At 43.3% G+C, this 21,000-nt stretch overlaps 1 protein-coding gene across 1 annotated transcript in view; it reads left to right on the top strand.

Moving 5' to 3' along the window:
* Cacna1d (calcium voltage-gated channel subunit alpha1 D) overlaps positions 1-21,000 on the top strand; it is a 349,086-nt gene that overhangs the window by 272,876 nt on the left and 55,210 nt on the right. Inside the window, exons 21-29 of the mRNA XM_042680100.1 lie at positions 1,640-1,699; positions 4,945-5,051; positions 6,671-6,758; positions 7,375-7,482; positions 7,565-7,617; positions 8,983-9,129; positions 11,016-11,217; positions 13,893-14,051; positions 15,323-15,433. Of these exons, the coding sequence (XP_042536034.1) occupies positions 1,640-1,699; positions 4,945-5,051; positions 6,671-6,758; positions 7,375-7,482; positions 7,565-7,617; positions 8,983-9,129; positions 11,016-11,217; positions 13,893-14,051; positions 15,323-15,433 (1,035 nt within the window). The remainder of the gene's footprint in view (positions 1-1,639; positions 1,700-4,944; positions 5,052-6,670; positions 6,759-7,374; positions 7,483-7,564; positions 7,618-8,982; positions 9,130-11,015; positions 11,218-13,892; positions 14,052-15,322; positions 15,434-21,000) is intronic.

Genomic DNA, 21,000 nt, shown 5'->3' with positions numbered 1-21,000 from the left:
AAACAGAAATGTTAAATTCAGAAATAGGAACATTTTGTTTTTTGTTTTTTGTTTTTTTGTCGGTCATGGGGCTCGAACTCTAGGCTTGGGCGTTGTCCCTGCCTCTTCAGCTCAAGGTGAGCGCTCTACCGCTTGAGCCACAGCACCACTTCTGGTTTTCTGGTGGTTAATTGGAGATAAGAGTCTCATGGACTTTTCTGCCCGGGCTGGCTTTGAACCATGATCCTCAGATCTCAGCTCCTCAGTAGTTAGGATTACAGGCATGAGCCACCGGTGCCCGGCTTTTTTAACAGGAACATTTTGGAAGGAGAGTACCCTTGGAAAGAGCACTTGCTCTGAGGAAAGCTGGCCCTGAAGCAGAGGTCCTCATCTTACTGGGAAGGAGCAATAGCACACTCCCCTACAGTGTCTCCATGTGTAAAATAACCTGGCTGATTTCCAAGGTCCTTGTGCCTTTGACTTTCACAGCAATGCTGTGACTGAACCGGTGGCCCCAGTATTTCCAGTACCTGTATCTCTTAAATAAAAAGAGTAGGCCAGGGTGATCTCCTCAGTCCTTCTATCTTTGACATCTGCAGTTCCATGAAAACCACTGAGGGTGCAGTGGTGTGCAGACCCCTCCCTGCAAATGTCCTTGCTGGGGCGGTTAGACTTTTTGCTGCTGGCCCCTTGCCCTGCAGTAGTACAGTAGTACAGAGACTCCATCATGGACCCTGTAGGGTACTAGAAGGTATTTTCAGAAATACTGAGAGAACTTTAGAAGCCAGTCTATCCGTTGAGAGGATTAAAAAAAAAAAAAAAAAAAAACCAGACTTGGAAGACAGTAGAATTAGGTACAGTACAATGACTAGAGGAAGACAGATAGTAAAATCATGCAGGCTAAGCCTGCCTGGCACAAAAAAAGAAAGGGATTACTGGCTGAAGGGACATGTTGAAATTTCTGGCTCTGGAAGTGGCGCTGTAGCTCAAATGGTAGAACACTCGCTTTGAGCTGAAGAGCTGAGGGACAGCGCCCAGGCCCAGAGTTCAAGCCCCACGACCGACAAAAAAAAAAAAAGAAATAGAACAATGAAATTTCTGGCTCTATCTGATATCATGAACATCTTTTTTTAATATACTAGAGAACACAGGGCAACGCTAGGCAAGTGCTCTACCATTGAGCTACACCACTAGCCTTGCCACTAACACCCTTATTTCTGTTCCTCTACCAGTCTGAAATTCAGCTAGATGGCAGTGTACTTCATTCAGTCAAGTCACAATTAAAAACCCAAAATATGTGTGATTGTAATTTATCAGGGCCCACAAAGTCACTGGTAGATAGCCTATTGATGAAGAAAGGTTGTTAAGATAGCACTTCCAGAAATCAGCCCTTGTTGGTTAGGAACACAAACCCAGGAAGCCACTTGGCCTGAGTGGCTAAAAGAGGCAAGGCTCCCCAGTATTCCCTGGGGGTTACAAAGACGTTGTGATTGGACAGAGATAAACTTTCATGAGCATTTCTGCCCTACCTCTGGAGTGTCAAGAGTTTTTTCCTGAAAAATGGGTCTCAAACCACAGGTGAGGGTTCCACCTGTGGCCATTTGGTTGTCACAGCTTGTCCTTATACCTTGTTCTTATTTTCACGTGTTATACCTTGCAGATACTGGGTTACTTTGACTATGCTTTCACAGCCATCTTTACTGTTGAAATCCTGTTAAAGGTAATGGCATTTTTCATTGATCCTCATTACTCTAAAGCCGCTGTAGCAATAATAGTTGCCATGTTTTGCTTACTTTCCAGATGCTAGGTTATGCAGATTATGTCTTCACTGGTACTTTTGCATTTGAGATCATTTTGAAGGTAATAGGCAACCAGCAGTGTGTTTAAGAGCCTGCTCCTCCTGTGTGTGAGACACAGGAAAGAAGCGTGTAGTGCTTTTGGCTTTTTTTTTCCTTCTTCTTCTTCTTCTTCAATTTAGCTAAATTTTTTTTCAACAAAGAATTTTTTCCTGTGACCCTTCCGTCTTGTTTTTGCTTTCTTTTTTCACTTTTGAGTGCATGTAGGAGCTACTTTGACTTCACAACAGTTGGAATTACATTTTGCTCCTTTTTGGAAAAAAAAATCTTCGGAAGTTTGTCCACTGATAACAGATATACTATGTGTGAACTTTCTTTTACCCTTCCCTGGCATAAGGTCAGAGGAAAAACATTTATCCTATGAAAGGAATGCCTCTCTTCTTGTTTCTCTGACTACATTATGTTTTCAGTGCTTAAAATAGTAACATACTATTTTCTTGCAACTGGATTTGCAAGAGAACTTGGGTCCATTTTGTTAAGATACTTTGTCTCTGTTTTAATGGATGGGCTTGCATTTGCACAAAGAAAAGGAACACCTTTTCAGACAGGATGACCTAAATGTATTGCCCATGCATGAGCTAACAGTTGCCAGTGCTGCATGCAGTTTGTGTATTGAATGTGAAGGCCACCCCATTGGGGAGCTCCTTCTTACGTGCTCAGAGGTCTGGAGACTAGGAGCAGAGAGCTAAGAGTCTCCAGGAGCAAGTCCTTGCCATTCTAGAACAGGGCCCATGAAAACTGTCAAAGCAACCATCTTCTAGAGTGAAGACGTTGAAAAGTGAAGACTTTGAACTACAGCTGTCCTTAAGCCATTTTAAGGTTTCCGTGTGTGCATCTTAAGGAAAACAATAACTTTATGTTGGAACTTGGGCTCTTCACAAAATCTCCTATAAATAAAACCTCAATTAACATGGCCAGGTAGTGACTTCTTTTTCATTCTTATTGTTAATTTTTTTTTTTTAATTGGCTCAAAACCAATCAAAATTCGTTTAAACCTGGGTTCATTTCCCTGCCTAAGTGAAGCCAGTGAATTTGCTTGCCAGTCTTCTCTGAGTCAGAGTTGAGCAAGGGGACAGTGGTCAGATGATAACTGGGGTGGCTTGATGGTTAAAGCCATGCTCCAGAGTACACTGGTAGTGGGCCAGCGTTCTCTCTGGCATCTCTTCTAGCCTCACCTTCTTGTTTGGTCATTCACTGTCCTAGCTTAATGGGGAAGTCTTCTGCTTAGTCCGTAAGCCTGGTTAATTGAAGTTATATTTTACTTTCTATCTTTTAAGTTGTTACTCTCAAGCTATGGAAAAAAAAAAATGAGATCCTGGGTTATTTTAGAGGGAGAAAAATAGTTGCTACTTTTCCATTTCTGTAGATTTGCCTCAGTGACTTAGATCTTCTAAGTCATTCTTCATTTTGTAGGTATTTTACAAAATGGAAAAAAAAGCTAAAATAAGAAGGATACAGAATGGGGCTGGGAAGGTGGCTCAGTGGTAGAGCGCTTGCCTTGCATGCATGAGGCCCTGGGTTCCATTCCTCAGCACCACATAAGCAAAAAGAAAAAAGCCGGAAGTGGCACTGTGGCTCAAGTGGTAGAGCGCTAGCCTTGAGCTGAAGAGCTGAGGGACAGCGCCCAGACCCAGAGTTCAGGCCCCACAACCGGACCCAAAAAAAAAAAAGAAGGATACAGAAAATGGAGAACAGAGATTTACTTAGAATTACTTCACATCTGAAATGCTGGCTGAGGGTGACTTTGAGGGAGATTTGGAAAAATAGTTGCTCATTTGTTTAAATTTTGGGAAATTACCTTTTTTTAGGCTGGAAAGGTTGAATTTTGGCAGTTTTCTCAGATTCAGGGTGGTATTTCCCAACTATGCCTTTCCTCAACCCTACTAACCTTGTTTCCCCCTTCAGAATTGCGGAATTACTCTATTTTTCTGTTTTGACTCTGGGGAACTTCTTTAATAAACTCTCAGTGGAATACCCAGAAAATGTGCTCCAGCTACCCAAGGCATGGGCTAGGATGGAAGAGAGAATGACCTTGCTGAGATGTCACATGACAGCTTTCTTGCCATACCTGCCATATGCTGGAGGAGCCAGACATGGAGAAACTGAAATGGGTAGATAAAGATAGGAGCAATCGTAAAGGTTCTTCATGGAAAATGCACATTTCTGTGTAAACAGAACCTGTGAGTGCTAAACTCCTGCACTTTTTCTTGCCTCGACTAAGAGCAAAATTGGAACCATGTAGATGATAACTGGGGCCTCAGAGAGGCCAGACCAGCATTTTTGGGGAAACCATGTCATCTGTCAGTGTTGACATTATCACGTATAGTCGTGGGCAGTCTGTCCTGAGACAAGTTCTTTAGTCAGGCGAGTGATGCATTCATATTTGAGGTCTATCATTGTGGTAATCAGGTCTCAATTTGTCTCCTTAAAAATGTGTCTGAAGCTGAGCGCCGGTGGCTCACGCCTATAATCCTAGCTACTCAGGAGGCTGAGATCTGAGGATCGCAGTTCAAAGCCAGCCTGGGCAGAAAAGTCTGTAAGACTCTCATCTCCAATTAGCCACCAGAAAATCAGAAGTGGCACTTTGGCTCAAGTGGTAGAGCACTGACTTGAACTGAAGAGCTGAGGGACAACACCCAGACCCAGAGTTCAAGCCCTATGACTGACAAAAAAAAAATGTGTCTGAAATCAGCTGCCCCCTTTGGGTTTTATTTTGAGTAAAAGTTATTTGATTGCTTAGCCCTTTTATGTGTACTTTGCTGTTGTCTGTTTTGTTTGGTGTTTGTTTTTTTGGTGCCAGTATTGGGCTTGTGCTCTCAGTTGGTCTTTTCAAGTTCACAGCTGGTACTCTACTATTTGAGCCACACTTCCACTTCTGGCTTTTTGCTGGTAAACTGGAGATAAGTGTCTCTCAGATTTGTCTAGTCTGGCTTTGAATAATGATTCTCAGATCTCAGCCTCCTGATTAGGTAAGATTATAGGCATGAGCTACTGGTACCCAGCTTGCATTTGTTAATAAAGTCATACTTTCCTTAAAGTTTTGTGAAGAGCCCAGGTTTCTTTACCTCTGGGAGAAAAAACAGCAAATGACCTTTGATTCTGTTTATAGATGACAACTTTTGGAGCATTCCTGCACAAAGGGGCATTCTGCAGGAACTACTTCAATTTGTTGGATATGCTGGTTGTTGGGGTATCTCTGGTGTCATTTGGGATTCAGTAAGTATACTATGGTGTGGTTGTGTGTGTACATACATACATATTTATATGCATATACACATGTGCAAGCACAAATCCAAACACACGCACATCTAGGAATATCAACACAATGGTTTATATAAGAAATTTTGGTGTAATTCATAGAGAGTAGACATTATTTTAATGATTATATTTATTTGGACAGGATTGCAACCATGACAGAAAACGATGGGGCAATTCTTATTTTCCTGTGCTTCCTTTTTTCTTTTTACTCATTACTAGACCAGGTTGTTTTATTCCCTATGAAACTGGTTTCAAGCCAAGGGTGAAAGAATTAATTAGGGGGGAGAAAGCCAGGTTCCCAGTTCCTCTAAGGGCTGTTTCTAGGCCTGAGGTCATCTTCTCTCAGATCCCAGCTCCCCTTCTGTAGAGGAAGAGCTGGAGCCAGGTGACCTCTCAGGGCCCCTACCTTCCTGAATAATGAAGACTTACCCAAATTTCCAGGAGGCAGCAGGTACTACAGCCTTTCCTTTTGGCCTTTGACGCTTTTCAGCTAGGAGGGATCTGAGGTAAAAAGTTAGGACCTAAGATCCCTCCTTGGTATTTGGAGATCTCTGTTGGGGAATAGCCATTGCAGAGCCTGGCCTATATGTCATTTGCCAGACCTGGGGGCAGAGGCTCCATTGGGAATATCAGCTGTGGCCTCACTTTCCTGCTGGCCTCTGAACACCTCTTTTGGAATTGATCATTAGTACTGCATATGTGTACGTGTGTACACAAGCATCCCTCCAACTAAAGGTAATTGGGGAGGACGAAGGTCTCATGCCTAGCATTGCCTTCCTGGCCATCCTCCTTACCTCTCACTGATGCCCAGAAAAAAGGAGCCCCCTAGCCTCTGCTCAGGACATTTACACTGTATCTTCATAAGTACCATAAATTTCCAGACTCTCCCTGCCTTCTCCAGCTGCAGCTCTAACCCACTTCCTCCTATACAGGGGTCCCCATATGTGGGGTGCTGCAAAGGAGCCTTGTGCCTTTATATGCACTGCTCCCATGGTCTGGAGACCCTCTCCCCTCTACGGCTAACTCCTGCTCCTCCTTTGCAACTTCCTGACTATCACCCTTCTAGTCAGCCTTCACAGACTGCCCCGAGGCTGTACTTCCCCAGTGCAGCACACTGAGTTCACCTCATTGTCCTAAGTACCACTCAGGACTGTGATTACTCTTATCTTCTGCCAGACGTCACTTCTTGAAGGCCAGAGAAACTCATCACCAAAATACTGCAAAAGGTTTCTAAACTTGAACACAAATTGAAACCTAAAGGCCAGGAGCAACCTAAACAACTATTTATGTTTAGTGAAAAGAACAAAGCAAGTTTATAAATTGCATTTCTACCAAGGCCAGTTGTGAACCTAAGGTAGAGCCTTCTTGGGTGCATATGGGCTCATCTCAGGAGGCACTGTGTGTGTAGCATATGTTGGAAAGAGATTGTGCTGATATCCTAGAGAGGCATCAGCTCAGTTCAACATGGATAGCAGGCAAATTGAAGAGATGTAGATCAAGTAAAACTACTCATCTCAAAGTATTCTTATCCATCCAGAATGTCTATCAATCACTTTTTTGCCTCTATTCTTCCTTAGATCCAGTGCCATCTCTGTTGTGAAGATTCTGAGGGTTTTAAGGGTCCTGAGGCCTCTCAGAGCAATCAACAGAGCCAAAGGACTTAAGGTATTGATTCCTATCCTTCTAGCAGGGCTGGTTTGAGTTAAACTTGGCTGTCATTACTGCTGCTTCTGCACTGGAGCTGTGCTGGGGCCTGATGAATTTTCAAGTGGGGTTTTTTTTCCCCCACCAATTAAGCCAACTCTGCCAATTTCTAGTGTCCTTTAAGTTTTTCTTTTATTTTCTTTTTATCCCCAATTTTTCCATTGTGGTTAATGTTTATTATTTTTCTCATCACTAGTATTTCTTTGTGTTTATTTTTGACTTTAAATCTCTATTCAGGCAGGTCATAGACAAATCTAGAGGGGTTTGTATTTTCTAAGTCCTATTTGGTGGTGGGATGATGCTGGGAGCCTATGTGCTAGACATTGCTATCCACATAGCGTTTTTAAAAATTAAACCAATTACTTGAGAAGAACCCAGAGAGGCTCAATTATGGAGTAATCCTCACAATAACAATGGAAAGTAAAACACAAAGGCCTGTGAAGTTGGAAGATGATATGAAAGTGTGCAGTAAAACAGAAGCCCTAGGCTGGTATCAACTCACCTTTTTAGGCTCTTTCTAGGACCTTTCTAGGGTGTCACTTGACACCCTATCGTCTCCCTGCTCTTTTCTCCCCAGCATGTTGTTCAATGTGTCTTCGTGGCCATCCGGACCATTGGCAACATCATGATTGTTACCACCCTGCTCCAGTTCATGTTTGCCTGCATTGGGGTCCAGTTGTTCAAGGTAGGGGTGCTTTCATTCAAGGCCTGGCTTGATTTCTATAAGGAAGAACCTGTGCTTGACAACCTATCTGTTTTGCACCCAGGGCAAATTCTATCGCTGCACAGATGAAGCCAAAAGTAACCCTGAAGAATGCAGGTGGGTGTCCTGAGAGCAGAGTGCAGAATTTGGAAGAATAAGTTGAAAACTTGAAGGAATCGTTCATGCTAGCATTTCAGAAGTTTAAATCAGGAGATAAAAGGCACTTGTGTGCTTATCTCATTGCTGGATAGATAAATGTTGGTTTTTTTCCCTTTGTTTTCTAAAACGAAGTGAAATTCACTGAACATAAAATTGTTTTCAGTGCACAATTCAATGGCATTTAGTGAAGTCATGTGCATCTAGCACCTGTATCTGATTTCAAAACTTTTATCATCCCAAAAGAATGGGCAGATGTTTTTCACTGTTGGGTATAAAATTTATAAAGGAGGAAGGGGATCCTGAAATAACAATGAAGAAATGTCCCAAATAGTAACTACCCTTATATCCTTATGGATGTATACCTTACATCCATAAGGTATTGAGGAGGTGACTCTCCTCTTCCAGAAGTCTTTCTAGGCTTCCTCACTCCTTGTTTCTCTCACCCACACTTTGGTCAGATTTCTACTCAAAGAGACTGGCAGAGGAGAGGCACAGTAGGCAATATTCATGTCTTTTGCTTTAGATGTCCAGTGAATATGAAGGCAAGCATGAAAACATTGTCTGGAGCTTAAGGTTGTGTAGAATCTGTGACCCTGTCCTTCTAAGATGTAATGACCAAAGTCTAGCTGCCAGTCCCCCTTGCATAATTTGGGGTTTCCTTGGGCAAAAGATGTAGTCACAGAGGACAAGGTGCAAATCGACTGTGGAACCTTTCGCCTAGGTTTGGGGGACAGAGCTCCCCTATAGTTAGGCAGTACAGAAGCACTGTGGAGATGTCCCTCCTCACATGTGCAGTAACAATCACAGACTTTTTCTCTTGGAGTCCTTCCAGACATCAAGTGCTGTAAGGAATATCATATAACAGTTCTTCTAGAATTCTTTTGGAAATGAAATTGGGAATGTTATTGATATGGAAAGAGATTTGATGAAAACTAAGATGTACATAAGAGTACACCTGGGCTCATGGAATGCCTGATGGCCATATCTTTAATTCATCAGCATATACTTTGAGCCTGTTTTTTGTGAGAACCAAACACAATTTGGAAGTTTTCATTTGTTAGCAGTCCTGCTGGGAATCTCTTAGCTGCTCTGGAGAATACACTTTGCAGTAGTCGCTATTCAACAGTCACTTGAACTGCAGAGCAGATTTAATGTAGGGAAAGCAAAGGTTCTACGTGAGAAGCTTTGCCTGTGTCCTGCTCAGGTGTGGGACTTGAGTTGAGTAGGGCATTCTGAAGGTGCTGGAGCCATGGGACTGTCTTAATGCTTCTGCTGCCTGCCACATGTGAAGTCAGGGTGACTGGCACTTCTTTTCTTCTCTAGGGGGCTTTTCATCCTCTACAAGGATGGAGATGTTGATAGCCCTGTGGTCCGTGAGAGGATCTGGCAAAACAGTGACTTCAACTTCGACAATGTCCTTTCTGCCATGATGGCACTCTTCACAGTTTCCACGTTTGAGGGCTGGCCTGCGTGAGTACAGAAAACACACAGTCTTCCATTGAGGTATCTGCTGCTCCTCGGGGAGACTGGGCTGAGTCCTCTCTCAAGGAGTGAGCCCCATTTTTCTTCTTCATAGTTGTGAAGTGCTATGTGACTAACTTTGCACCACTTATCACCATTTCCCAGCCCAAGTGGCTCTTCAGTCCAAATAGGCAGATGAGTGGCTTCTGTGGCCCACTAATAGCATGCTCAGATTTGAAGCAGGGTTGGGCTAGGACCTTCAAAGCATCTCTGAATGGGACTAGGTAGTCATAACAGGCATTTGCACTCTCCTATCAGTAGCCATTTCACTAAAGCTGACTTTCTGCTGTTCCTATGTCCCAAACCATTCATTCTGATGCTTCACGAGCACTACTATAGGTGTAGATGGTTGCCTGTGTCATTTGTTCAAGGGAGGCACTTATATGTTCATTCCGAAAGTATGTTTGTGATGCCATCTCCATGAAATATGTTAGGCCCTATGAAAGAAACAAAATAGGACATGATCGTTCCCTGCAAACCTCAAATCCAGTAAGCATGTCAGGTAGTCAAACTAGAAAGGATCCTTGATATGTCCTAGATGGCAGAAGTATCTTCTAGATACTTCTAGAATGGCTAGGATGCTGGTGAATAAAACATGCAGAGCATAAAGAATGTAGAAACACTACCCTGGGTCATATGTTTCTTTATGCCAGCTCACCTCAGGAAGCCCCAGCTACCAGATCATTCTTGCTTATTATGTCATCATCAAAGCAGAGATACCACTGATAGAGACTGAGAGAAGCTTGTAGAACAAACTCTAAATCTCAGCCACACTGGAGAGTTCAAAGGATCTTTCAAGAAGCAACTCCTTAATGGTCTTAATTTAGAGATAATGGAATAAGTGTAAGGATGGACTAATATCACAGAACAGATGCAGAAAGAGCAAGAGTCTCTTATTCCTTTCCCACTCCCTTTCAGATGCCCTGTTCCTACAGGAACTGCAGAAGGTGGGTGCTCTGAGCCTCACAGGTGAAACTCTCAGTGTGTCTCTGAGAGTCATATTTCCAGAAGCATTTGTGGAGTGAAAGAGATGGTTGAGTATGGCTTACTCCTAGAGGCCCAGAGTAAGACCTTCAGTCTGAAGAGGCTTTGATGTAGTATCAAGGTTTTAAGACACTGCATTTAAGGTTTTAGACACAGCCATTGGGAAGCTGAGGAGAAATGAATCCACCTAAGATTCAGGGTTTGGAGGGCCTGAGCTAAGCTCCCACCTCTGCCGCTGCAGAGTGTGACCTTGGCACTTAGATCCCTCTCTGAGTATGCATAGAATGTGGATGTCAGTACAGATGTGAAAGCGAAACGAATCTGGATCCATAGGGAGTGTTCCCACAGTGGGTTAAATCTCCATCAGAGTGAAAAGTCAGTTGAAATTGAGAATGTTACGGTAATTTCCTCCTTTTTGTCAATAATTCCGCTTGACATATATTTACTTTTAATAGGTATTTCAGTTTAAGGAACTTCTCTTAAAGACAGTTTTCTCTGTCAGCCTGGATAGTTTTCAGTTTCAATACATTATACCCATTGTTCTTCTTTTCCTTTTTTTTTCCCTGTGAATAAAATGGAATGTCATTGAAAACTGGAGAAATTTTTATTTTCAGTCCTCAGAACAATCTCTCAATGGTTATATCCCAGGTTCCCCTTCCTGTCTGGACCTGAGGCTGAGGAGGACCCCATAGGGACCTGGCTGTGTCCAGAGGCCTTGTTAACCCCATGAGGGGTTAACAACCAATCTCATGAGAGGAGTTCAGAGGAATTCTGGGGCTTAGAGAACAGTGGGCTGGGCCTTGTGGCCTGAGTGGGGTTGAAGGTCCTCACTCTGTTTTTCTGCTCTCCAGGTTGCTGTATAAAGCCATCGACTCCAACGGAGAGAATGTTGGCCCAGTCTACAACTACCGCGTGGAGATCTCCATCTTCTTTATCATCTACATCATCATTGTTGCTTTCTTCATGATGAACATTTTTGTGGGCTTTGTCATCGTTACATTTCAAGAGCAGGGAGAAAAAGAGTATAAGAACTGTGAGCTGGATAAAAATCAGGTTAAAGTCACACACTGTTTGTGCTTCCTCCCTTGAGAAAGAGCAGATCTCCTTTCAACTGTTTTCCCTCCACACAGAGAAGGGTATCCATGTGGGTGGCTCAGGGCCCTAAGCAGAGCACATGCTCAGTGACATTAAGTCTCTCTGTGGAGAGTCAGGTCCCCAGAGATTGTGAAGGGCTAGGGTTATAGCTCAGGGTTGGAGTGCTTACCTAACATGTCCTTGGTTCAATCCCCAGCTTCATACGAAATAGACTATGATTGTGAAACTCATCCCCAGGCCTGTTGGTAAGAAATCAGAGAATGCTTTGGCCAATTTCTTAGGCCATGATCCATTCATGATGGCTCAGAATCTAGTGGGATTTTATGATCTGGGAACAGAGAACAGTAAGTTTCCACAGTTCCTACTGAAGACTCCTTAGTGTTAGCTTAGGGTAGATTTTCATCACCTTGACACTCTTGATGTTGTAGACTAGATAGTTCTTGTTTATATTTCCAGGGCTATAGGAACCATCTGTGCCCTCTACTCACTAGATGCCAGTTGTACCCCCCCCCTTATCTGTGACAACCTAGTATTTCCCTACATTTCCAGGTATGTTCTGGGGAACATGGTGGTCCCTGGTCAAGAATTGCTGACTTAGGAGGAAGAACCCTCTAATAGAACAGGGAAAGCCAGAAACATTGAACTGGGGACTGAAGTTTCACTTGCATAATTCTTTCTCTAGCACCTTGTTTTAGCCAGTCTGGTAAAAGCACAGGGTTTTTTGCTATGAGCACTGGTGATACCAGAAATCCAGGAGTTCTCTGGCCCTGCTCTTTTTGTATCTGTTCTGTGATATTAGGTCCATCCTTACACTTATTCCATTATCTCTAAATTAAGACCATTAAGGAGTTGCTTCTTGAAAGATCCTTTGAACTCTAGGAGCGTGGCTGAGATTTAGAGTTTGTTCTACGAGCTTCTCTCAGACTCTATCAGTGGTATCTCTGCTTTGATGATGACATAATAAGCAAGAATGATCTGGTAGCTGGGGCTTCCTGAGGTGAGCTGGCATAAAGAAACATATGACCCAGGTAGAGCTGTTTCATAGGAAACATGAGGATGCACTGGTGGTTTGGTTTGTAGAAGGATTTCCCTTAGAGTTGTGAGGATATTCTTGCAGATCCACCAGTGACAGTCCAAAGGAGACTTGTCCCAACCCTTTCCCCATATGAGGAAGACAAGATGAATGGTAGGGCCAAAGCCATCCAGGCAGGGCCAACACTATAGTGTGTCAGCAGCCAAGGTTCCCCAAAGTCTCAAATCAGGGCCATAATCAGGGCAGGCAAAGTCAAAGTGGCACCAAGTCTTGGATACAGGGAACATCTTAGCCTGATGTATTCAGAGTCAAAGGAAGAGTGGGACAGGTCTAGGGACTCAGGAATGAGCTGAGAGCTCTCAGGGCTGAATGTTCCCTCTGGTCTTGTTCCAGAGTACTAACCCTTCTTCTCCAGTATGAGTGGGAAGGACAGTACTCCGGTTAAGACCCAACCTTAATTCACCTTAGTCACACCATTATTACCCTTTTCTGGGATTCTGAAATGAGCATGTCAAGCTCCTGAACCTCCATCTCCTAGAGAGACACATTGACAACTTACCATAAGGCATCAATGATTAGCTCATCCTGCCTTCAGAGAGGCATCTTATGTGGGTCCATCTGAGCAGTCAAGAGGCTGCTGTCCCAGGAAGTTAGCCTAGGTCCTCTGGTTCTTGAAGAGAACTTTTGACAGTTGGCTTCCTCTTCTGGGGCTGACACATAGTCAAGTCCCACTGGTAGAAAGGTCTGGGACAAGTCCTCACTCCTCTGCTTTATATGTTAAATACTGTAGGTCTTCAGCAAAAACTCTGGCTACAGTTTTTGTTTGTGTATTATGGTACTAAAGATTGAAATTCAGGAGACTGGGAATGTGGTTTAGTTGGTAGAGTGCTTGACTAGCAGGCATGAAACCCTGGGCTTGATTCCTCAGGAAAAGCTGGAAGTGGTGCTGTGGCTCAAGTGGTAGAGTGCTAGCCTTGAGCAAAAGAAGCTCAAGGGCAGTGCCCAGGACAGTTCAAGTCCCAGGACTTGGCGGAGGGGGGGGATGAGCGGGGGAGATTGAAACTCAGGACGTTGCATTTCCTGTGCCCCAATCCTCTTGTCATTAATTTATTTTTTGGATAGGATGTCATGATTTTTGCCCAAGCTGGCCTTAGATCACAATCTTTCTACCTCTGTCTCCTGAGTAGCTGGTATTACAGATACTTGCCACCACACCCAGCCGGATTATCTTTCAGATGAGGTCTCACTAACTTTTCCTCCTGGCCGGGGTTGCCTTCTATCTGCATCTCCCAGCTAGCTAGGATTACAGGTATGAGGCATCATGCCCAGCCCTCTGGGTATAGTTGTAGTAAGCAAAAATAACATCAAAAGCATTAAATTTCCTGGAGATTGGCATGAGGAACAGAGTTGGTGATGTATGCTGGACCTTGAGTGTCTTGGTAGTACCATGGCAAAAAGGGAGATTGCTCGTGTCATTTTCACATCGTCCTTGGTCCCTTCCCTGGAGGCTGGAGTGAGTTCTGGCAGGGCAGATAACTGCTGTGTGCTCCTTCCCTAGAAGTTCTCAGAACTCCGTGTTTTCCCTTTTCTGCTGTTGCAGCGTCAGTGTGTCGAATACGCCTTGAAAGCACGTCCCTTGAGGAGATACATCCCCAAAAACCCCTACCAGTACAAATTCTGGTACGTGGTGAACTCTTCGCCTTTCGAATACATGATGTTTGTCCTCATCATGCTCAACACACTCTGCTTGGCCATGCAGGTAAAAATGGAGACAGCTGTGGGAACCAAGTCTGGGCGTTCTGCGCAGCCCTGTGCCCAAGATTCTGAGGGTGGAGTGCTCCCTCTCACACGAGGATGGGTTTGATTTTCTGATGAGTTCGGGCAGTAGCATGGCAGTGCCCCATTCTGGCTGACTGTTGTCATGGTAGATCCTTCAGATCACTCCTTTGAGCAGATGGTATATATAAGTCCTATGGAGCCTGCCTGTAGCATTCAGTTCCCTGTGGGTCTCCTGTGGCCAGGAAGAAATTGAGGATGCAAGCTTAGGAGTTCCACAAGCAGTCACTTCAGTCCTTGGTTTTACTCCTTACCAGTTGGGTAGTAAAGTTGCCAGTTCTGTGAAAGGTATTTAAATTTTCTGAGCTTCACTTTACTGGTAAATGGAGAAATCTATTACCCTTTCCTCAGATAAAAAAAAAAAAGTTTATGTTGGACTGTTTGTGAACACCCAGTGTGGAAAAGTAGAACCCAAGTTACATTCCTGGCCCTCAAAGTGGTTCCAGTATGCCAGTGAAATAATTGAGTTTGAACTGAATTACTGTTGCTTCTTGCTGATGTTGGAGCAAAGACTGTATCTCACTTGAATAAGCCAAGTCCTTAGATTGCAGAACAGTATCAACAGTGAATGTTTTCAGAGCTTTTGTTGTTCAGTAGATATGACAGTAGGCCAGAAAGCAACGGCCAAGGTCTAGATCCAGATTTTGCTTGGACCTAAAGAACTTGAGCAAATCAAACCAGCCCTCAATGCCATCTAGACAACAGGTCTACAGACAGTCAAGGATAAATTTTATGGCATTTTTGCTGAAGAATTCTTTATGAATGAAAAAGAACATGCTGATGGAGACCTTATAATGCCTTCTTATTAAACATAGACATAAATGGCATAGCAGCCTGCCCAAATTCTACCTATATTCATGAAGATTTTTGTAGTATCTATATCATGCCTTAGTCAAGGGCCTGAGTATAAGCCCTACCAGAAGAAAGGATTGATCCTTCTTATCCTGAGCAGAGAGAATAGACCTGTTTGTTCCCCCTTTTCCCCTCCATCATTCAATCATCCTCATCTTGTCACAGACCCCCTGTACTTTGTGGGAGTTCACCATGTGACCCTGCAGTTCTTACCAAATCATGGGGAAAAGGTGCTGAATCATGGAGGGTGCCCACAGGGATGCAGAGGCCTGGGAAGCCTGCGTGGGTAAGGGAGTGAGACCACAGGGGGTCTGAGAACTGCACCTCTTTCTTCATCTGCAGCACTACGAGCAGTCCAAGATGTTCAACGATGCCATGGACATTCTGAACATGGTCTTCACTGGGGTGTTCACTGTTGAGATGGTTTTGAAAGTCATTGCATTTAAGCCTAAGGTGAGTTGTTGAGTTCATCCACTTCACAAAAGCCAAAATCACCCCCAGAGAAGCACCCTGCTTCCTGTTAACCTTGTGTTATGAAATATGCTAACTTATCCTGGCTGCTAACTGTGTTACCACCGAGAACATCACATCTGATAGAGAATCTGTACACCTATGGAAAAATAAATCTGAAGAAGTAAAGCCCCCATGAAAACAAATCTGAGATAAAGAAGAGGAAGGGAGAATTGGGAATTTTCAGGTTGAAGATTGTTCTGAACCGTGGTTTTCTGTTACTAGAACAGCATGCATCACATTGTCTCAGGGAAACCTGCCTCATGGTCTGAGCATGGAAATGTTTGAACATGAAAGATTTCGATCTTGATTTTACTTTCAGATACCTAACATGAAGTTTAGTGTTATTTGTTCTTGGCCCACAGCATCCTTTTCACCTTTTAAGGAAAGTTCTGGTACCAAGTACAAGCCTCTCATAGCCATACCATCATTTGTTTGTTCCATTTAGAAAAATTTCACTTGAGTTTAAGAAAGGAAGATGTCAAATGTATTAAACTGTATTAGATGATTTAGTATATCGCATCTCCTTTAAGAGGGAGTGGACTCCAGTCATGCTTGCCAAAGGCTGTGGTGTAACAGACCGTGTAGCTCATGTCAAAAAGCACAGTTCTGGAATTGCCCTAGATTCGGGTCCTAATTTCACCATTTACTATCTTAAGCAAGTTACTTCACTTCCTGTGTTTCCATTTCCTCATTGAAAATATGAGAATACTCATAGACGTATTTTATAGCACTCTGTTGAGAAGTGAACAATTATTATATCCAGTGCTTTTTTAAAAAAAAGTATCTGGCATGTACTCCCATAGTGTTCACTGTCAGCATCCATCACTAGGCAGTGATGTTCCTTCATTTTAGAACCCTAGACAGACAGAAGAGCTGAGAGCTGAGCTGAGCTGTGAAGCATTTGGATGTCACTCTCTTTCTGACACTCTGAGTTAGAGCATGACAGAGACCAGGGCCTCACTCATTGGTTCTCACTATGTGAAGCATCAAACAAGACCAACTAAAGAAAAGCCGATTAAGAAATGGTCTCACATATGCCACAGGGAGGTGAAATTCTAAATACAAACTATTCCTTTCTTTAATTTCAATTAATTTCTGTACAATCTTTATCAGATCTTTGTGGACCAAAAAGAAAGGACATTTGTAAGTGAATAATTGGGGTGATTGCAGTGGGGTCAAATTTGGCACTTTATGCATGGTCAGATATTACCTGCTGTGACTTGTCCATATCTAAATACATGAACATCTCCTTTTCCAAATTCATCTTCAGTTCCTCTAAGATTTTGGTTTACTTCCCTCTCATATTTACATCTTTGAACAATATTTGTCTGAACTGATGGAAAAGGTTGCAGAGTAAAAGTTCTTGATATGTGCACATGGAACATACTCATGGAACATTTCCCAGATACTCTGTGCCATGTTTTCTTTGTCTGGTGATGAAGCTGTGTGTGTGTGTGTGTGTGTGTGTGTGTGTGTGTGTGTGTGTGTGTGTGTTGCGTGTGCGCATGCGAGCGAATACACACACTTGTCCTGGGGCTTGAACTTAGAGCCTGAGCACTGTCTCTGAGCTTTTATGCTAGCATTCTACCACCTCAGCCACAGCTTTACTTCTGGAGTTAATTGGAGATAAAAGTCTCACGGACTTTCCTGCCTGGGCTTGGAATAATACATATATATATATATATATATATATATATATATATATATATGTACACACACATATAAATATATGTATATATATATGCCTGTGCTTTTGAGTGTATGAAGGAGCTTGTGTACACAATGTGTGTACATTTGTGTGACTGTGTATGTGTATATGTATGTTCTGCTTGTGTCCTCTAGTAAGCCAATGCACTGGCTTATAGCACCTTGCTTGTACCAGTAAATCATCATGCCTGGGAGGCAGGTTCAGTAGCGTGTGAACAGTTGGGTGTTATCAAGGAGGAAATGAGTAACTAATTTATAATCAGTACTGATATAGATAGGAGTTTTAAAATGGGTCATTTCCGCCAGAAATTATGCTGCTTTATAGTTTTACTCAGCAAGATATTTTCATAAGCTGAGATGACCCCGAATTACCACTGTGAGAACTCTTGCAATAACGGTGGCATCTCTGCACTTACAGAGCGCTGTGGCTGCACTGTGTGCCAAGAGAGATGAAGCAAAGCAAAGTTCTTCTTGAAATCCATCCTGATCTTTAAAACTTAGTTTGTTTCTTCAATGCTTACAAGCCATGCCCTTTTGTTTTACAAAGGAGCCAGTGAGGTTCTCTTGTACCTAGATAGTATGGGGTATTTAGGCCCAGAAGCAATTTCAGAGCTTTGGGGATGAATGATCCAAGGGGATAGTTCCAAGGAGATAGAATCTTCTGAGAGTCTGTCTCTTTTATGGGAGCTCTGTGCCAGGGTTTTGGAGGCCAACTTATGTATTATGTGAGCACACTTTCTAGAAGGGCTTCCCAGCATCGCTGTCAGTAGATGGCAGTTGTTACATAAAACAGATGCAGAAAGTGAAGTTAGACAGAGTTCTTCCTGGGAAGGCAGAGGCATTTCAGGAAGCAAGGGTTAAAATAATGGGAGGATTCTGATCTTGCTTATAAGAGAATCTGGTTGAGTAACGGGACCTCCTAACAAAGCACATTTAGAAGGAAATGGTCCACTGCCATGTGGGGTTCGCATCCACAAGCAGCTGGGAGCTTCTACAGTAGGCAGGCAGTCTCTCTTCATGGGAAAAGCTGGTTTTGATCATAGGTTGTCAAGAGTGAAAGGTGATGAGAAATTAAAGAACAAAAGCATCAAGGAAAGGCAAGCAAGCAAGTACTTTAATTTATTGTATTGAGACTTCAAGGAGAAAGCCTACCCGTAGGGCATCAACCTTATGCAGTCCAAATTGAGCTTTGGACTTGAAGTTGACCTCTGAGCTATAGTTTTGAAAGGCAAGCCATTACTTAGGTCCTTTTCCTCCAATACTTCCCAGGGAAGTTGCAGAAATTCTCCAATTAATTCTTATGCTTCCAGAAAGGAGGAGAGGCTTTCCCAAAACATTGGCTTCCACTATTATAAAGAGCCCTTCTGTGGAGTCAGCAGGCCTAGTCTGTCTGTGTTCCCTCGGTATATTTCCAGATGTTCTCTGGTGTTTTGGGCAGAACTTGATCCTGTCCCTGACTACCTGCTGTGGCCGTGGACTTTTCTCCAGGGAGCCACACTCTGTTCCCTAGTCTTAGTCATCAAAGCCTTCTGATTTCATTTCTTCCCTGCAAATATCTAATTTATACTCCTAGCTACCTTGGGCTTGGAGAAAATAAAAACAAATTGACTTAGAGTCACCGCTCCCACCCCCAACCCCAGGCAGCACTCCCTGCTCCAGGACTCCTAATAAGTGTATGGCTTCTAAACTGCAGTAATACCCTACAGCACATTCGTGGAAAGACAATTCAGTACTGTCTTTTTAGTTCTTCAGTGACCACGTCTTTGTAAATGATTTATTTTCAGTACCAAGTAATGCTTGAAACCAAATATCCCTGCCCTTAGAACTTCATACTGATTCCTTGGTGAGCATTGTCCTCTCATCTTACTTCTTTAGTGTCAGGGTCACCCAGAGCTCTCCTGCTCCTCTTCTCTTCATTAAGATACACATATGCCCAAGGCTATGGTGGCCTTCAGTCTCATCCAGACCTGCCTGCCCTCCCTTGTAGGCTACACTGACTGCCTGCTTTTTTTTTTTTTTTTAAGCAGTCTCCTGTTACCAGCTCTTCCTTTTTTATCTTTCAGTTACTCCTTTTGTAAGCAAAAAGTCAGTTGGATAGGCCACTCTTCCGGTGATAATCTAGCCACCTATTGTTTGAGAGGGGAAAAAGTGGTATTTTTTGTTTGTTTGTTTTGGTGCTGGTTCTGGGGCTTGAACCCAGGGTCTAGGCCCTGTCCCTGAGCTCTTTTGCTCAAGTCTAGTGCTCTATCACTTGAGCCACAGATCGTCTTCAGCAGGCTTTTGTGGTGCTTAAATGGAGATAAGCGTCTCATGGACTTTCCTGCCTAGACTGGCTTCTAACCATTATCTTCAGATCTCAGCGTCCTGAGTAGCTAGGATTACAAGCATAAGTCACCGGTGCCTAGCTCCACAAAAAAGTATTTTTTAAGGCTAATATTCAAAATCCTCCATAAAACATTGGTCCAGGTATATTTTTGCCTCACTTTCTGTTACTGCTATTCCTTTTTCCCCACTCCATCCTAGAATATGAAGTTGCTGGACTTTCCCATGCTCACAAGCCTGCCTGAAAATCCTTTTTTTGCCCTTGTATGTATTAAGGTCTACTGAAAAAACTGCCCCTCTGTGTCGCTGTCCATACTCATCCTGCCAAGGCCACTTGTTCATTGACATGTGCATCCGCAAGGAGCTTATCCTGAGTTGTTCTCATTCACACTGCTCCTTGTTTCTCTCCATTTTCTAAGGAACAACAGCTTTTAAGATCATTGGCTGTCTTTAAGTTCACAGGGCCTCACATAAAGTCCACTGCATGTGATTACTCTGTAAAGATTGATGGAGTGGAATAAGGAATTAATGGATGAGATTCTAGCTGCTGCTTGGTCTAAGATGGTACTTTCTTTTCTATCACAGGATATCTGGTAGAACAGAGTTACCAGAGTAGGGTATATTTTCCTTAGGCCCCTCCTTTGTCTTTTGAAAGGGATGTATTAGTTAGAAAGTTGTCATTTTACACTACAGATTATCACATAGGTCACATATTGCCCAAACATCCCTGCCAGAAATTGGACTGATCTGGCTACTATGGTGAATGGCAGAAGACAAGTCCTTTGTATAGATCTGCATTCTTCAGATCTGCTGATGAGAGTGAATTCAGGCAGAAAAAGGAACCTAGACATGAGCTGCTTTTTTGTATCCCATTTGCATCCCTTCTACACACATTGCCCCTTACCATGCCCAAACCTCTGCTCTGTCCTGGCTAGAGGTAAAGTCAAAACCCATGTTCTTGAAGCCCTAGGTTGTAAGAGCCTACTATCTGGAGTCAGCACAGAGCTCCTAGGAATAATAGAGCTTCCTGGCTCTAATTCTGCAAGGTCAGGTTCATGACTTAAAATTTCCAGAGTCAGGATATTTTTGGATAATGTTATTGCATGTGGCTGACTTGTTTGGTTTCTTTAGATAGATGAAACTGGTTCTCCTTGAGGGGACTTGGCTGTAAAATTTAGTTTGGGGAGGACATGTCGCTATCATCTGAGAGGACAGAGTATGGATATGGGCCCATCTTCAGCAGATGCCATGGTGGCTATACAGGGTGGGGGAACTGAGTCATGCTCACTCAGCAGTGATTTTATTAAATAGGAGGCTGCTAAACAGGGAAGCAGTATGTGGGAAGAATGGGAGGGCTGGCATTTCTGCCTCCCCTGAGTTCCTGTCAGAGCCACCTGGTCAGACCCTTTGATTCTAGCCACCTGCACTAAGTCATTTCCTGTTGCCTAGATTAGGGGTGTTAGCCTTTGATCCATGAA

The sequence above is a fragment of the Dipodomys spectabilis genome, unplaced genomic scaffold, assembly GCF_019054845.1.
Source record: "Dipodomys spectabilis isolate Male_0828 unplaced genomic scaffold, ASM1905484v1 ptg000054l, whole genome shotgun sequence".
In the NCBI taxonomy this organism is placed as follows: Eukaryota; Metazoa; Chordata; class Mammalia; order Rodentia; family Heteromyidae; genus Dipodomys; species Dipodomys spectabilis.
Note: the sequence above shows the minus strand (reverse complement) of the source record. Positions and strands in the feature narration are given on the sequence as shown.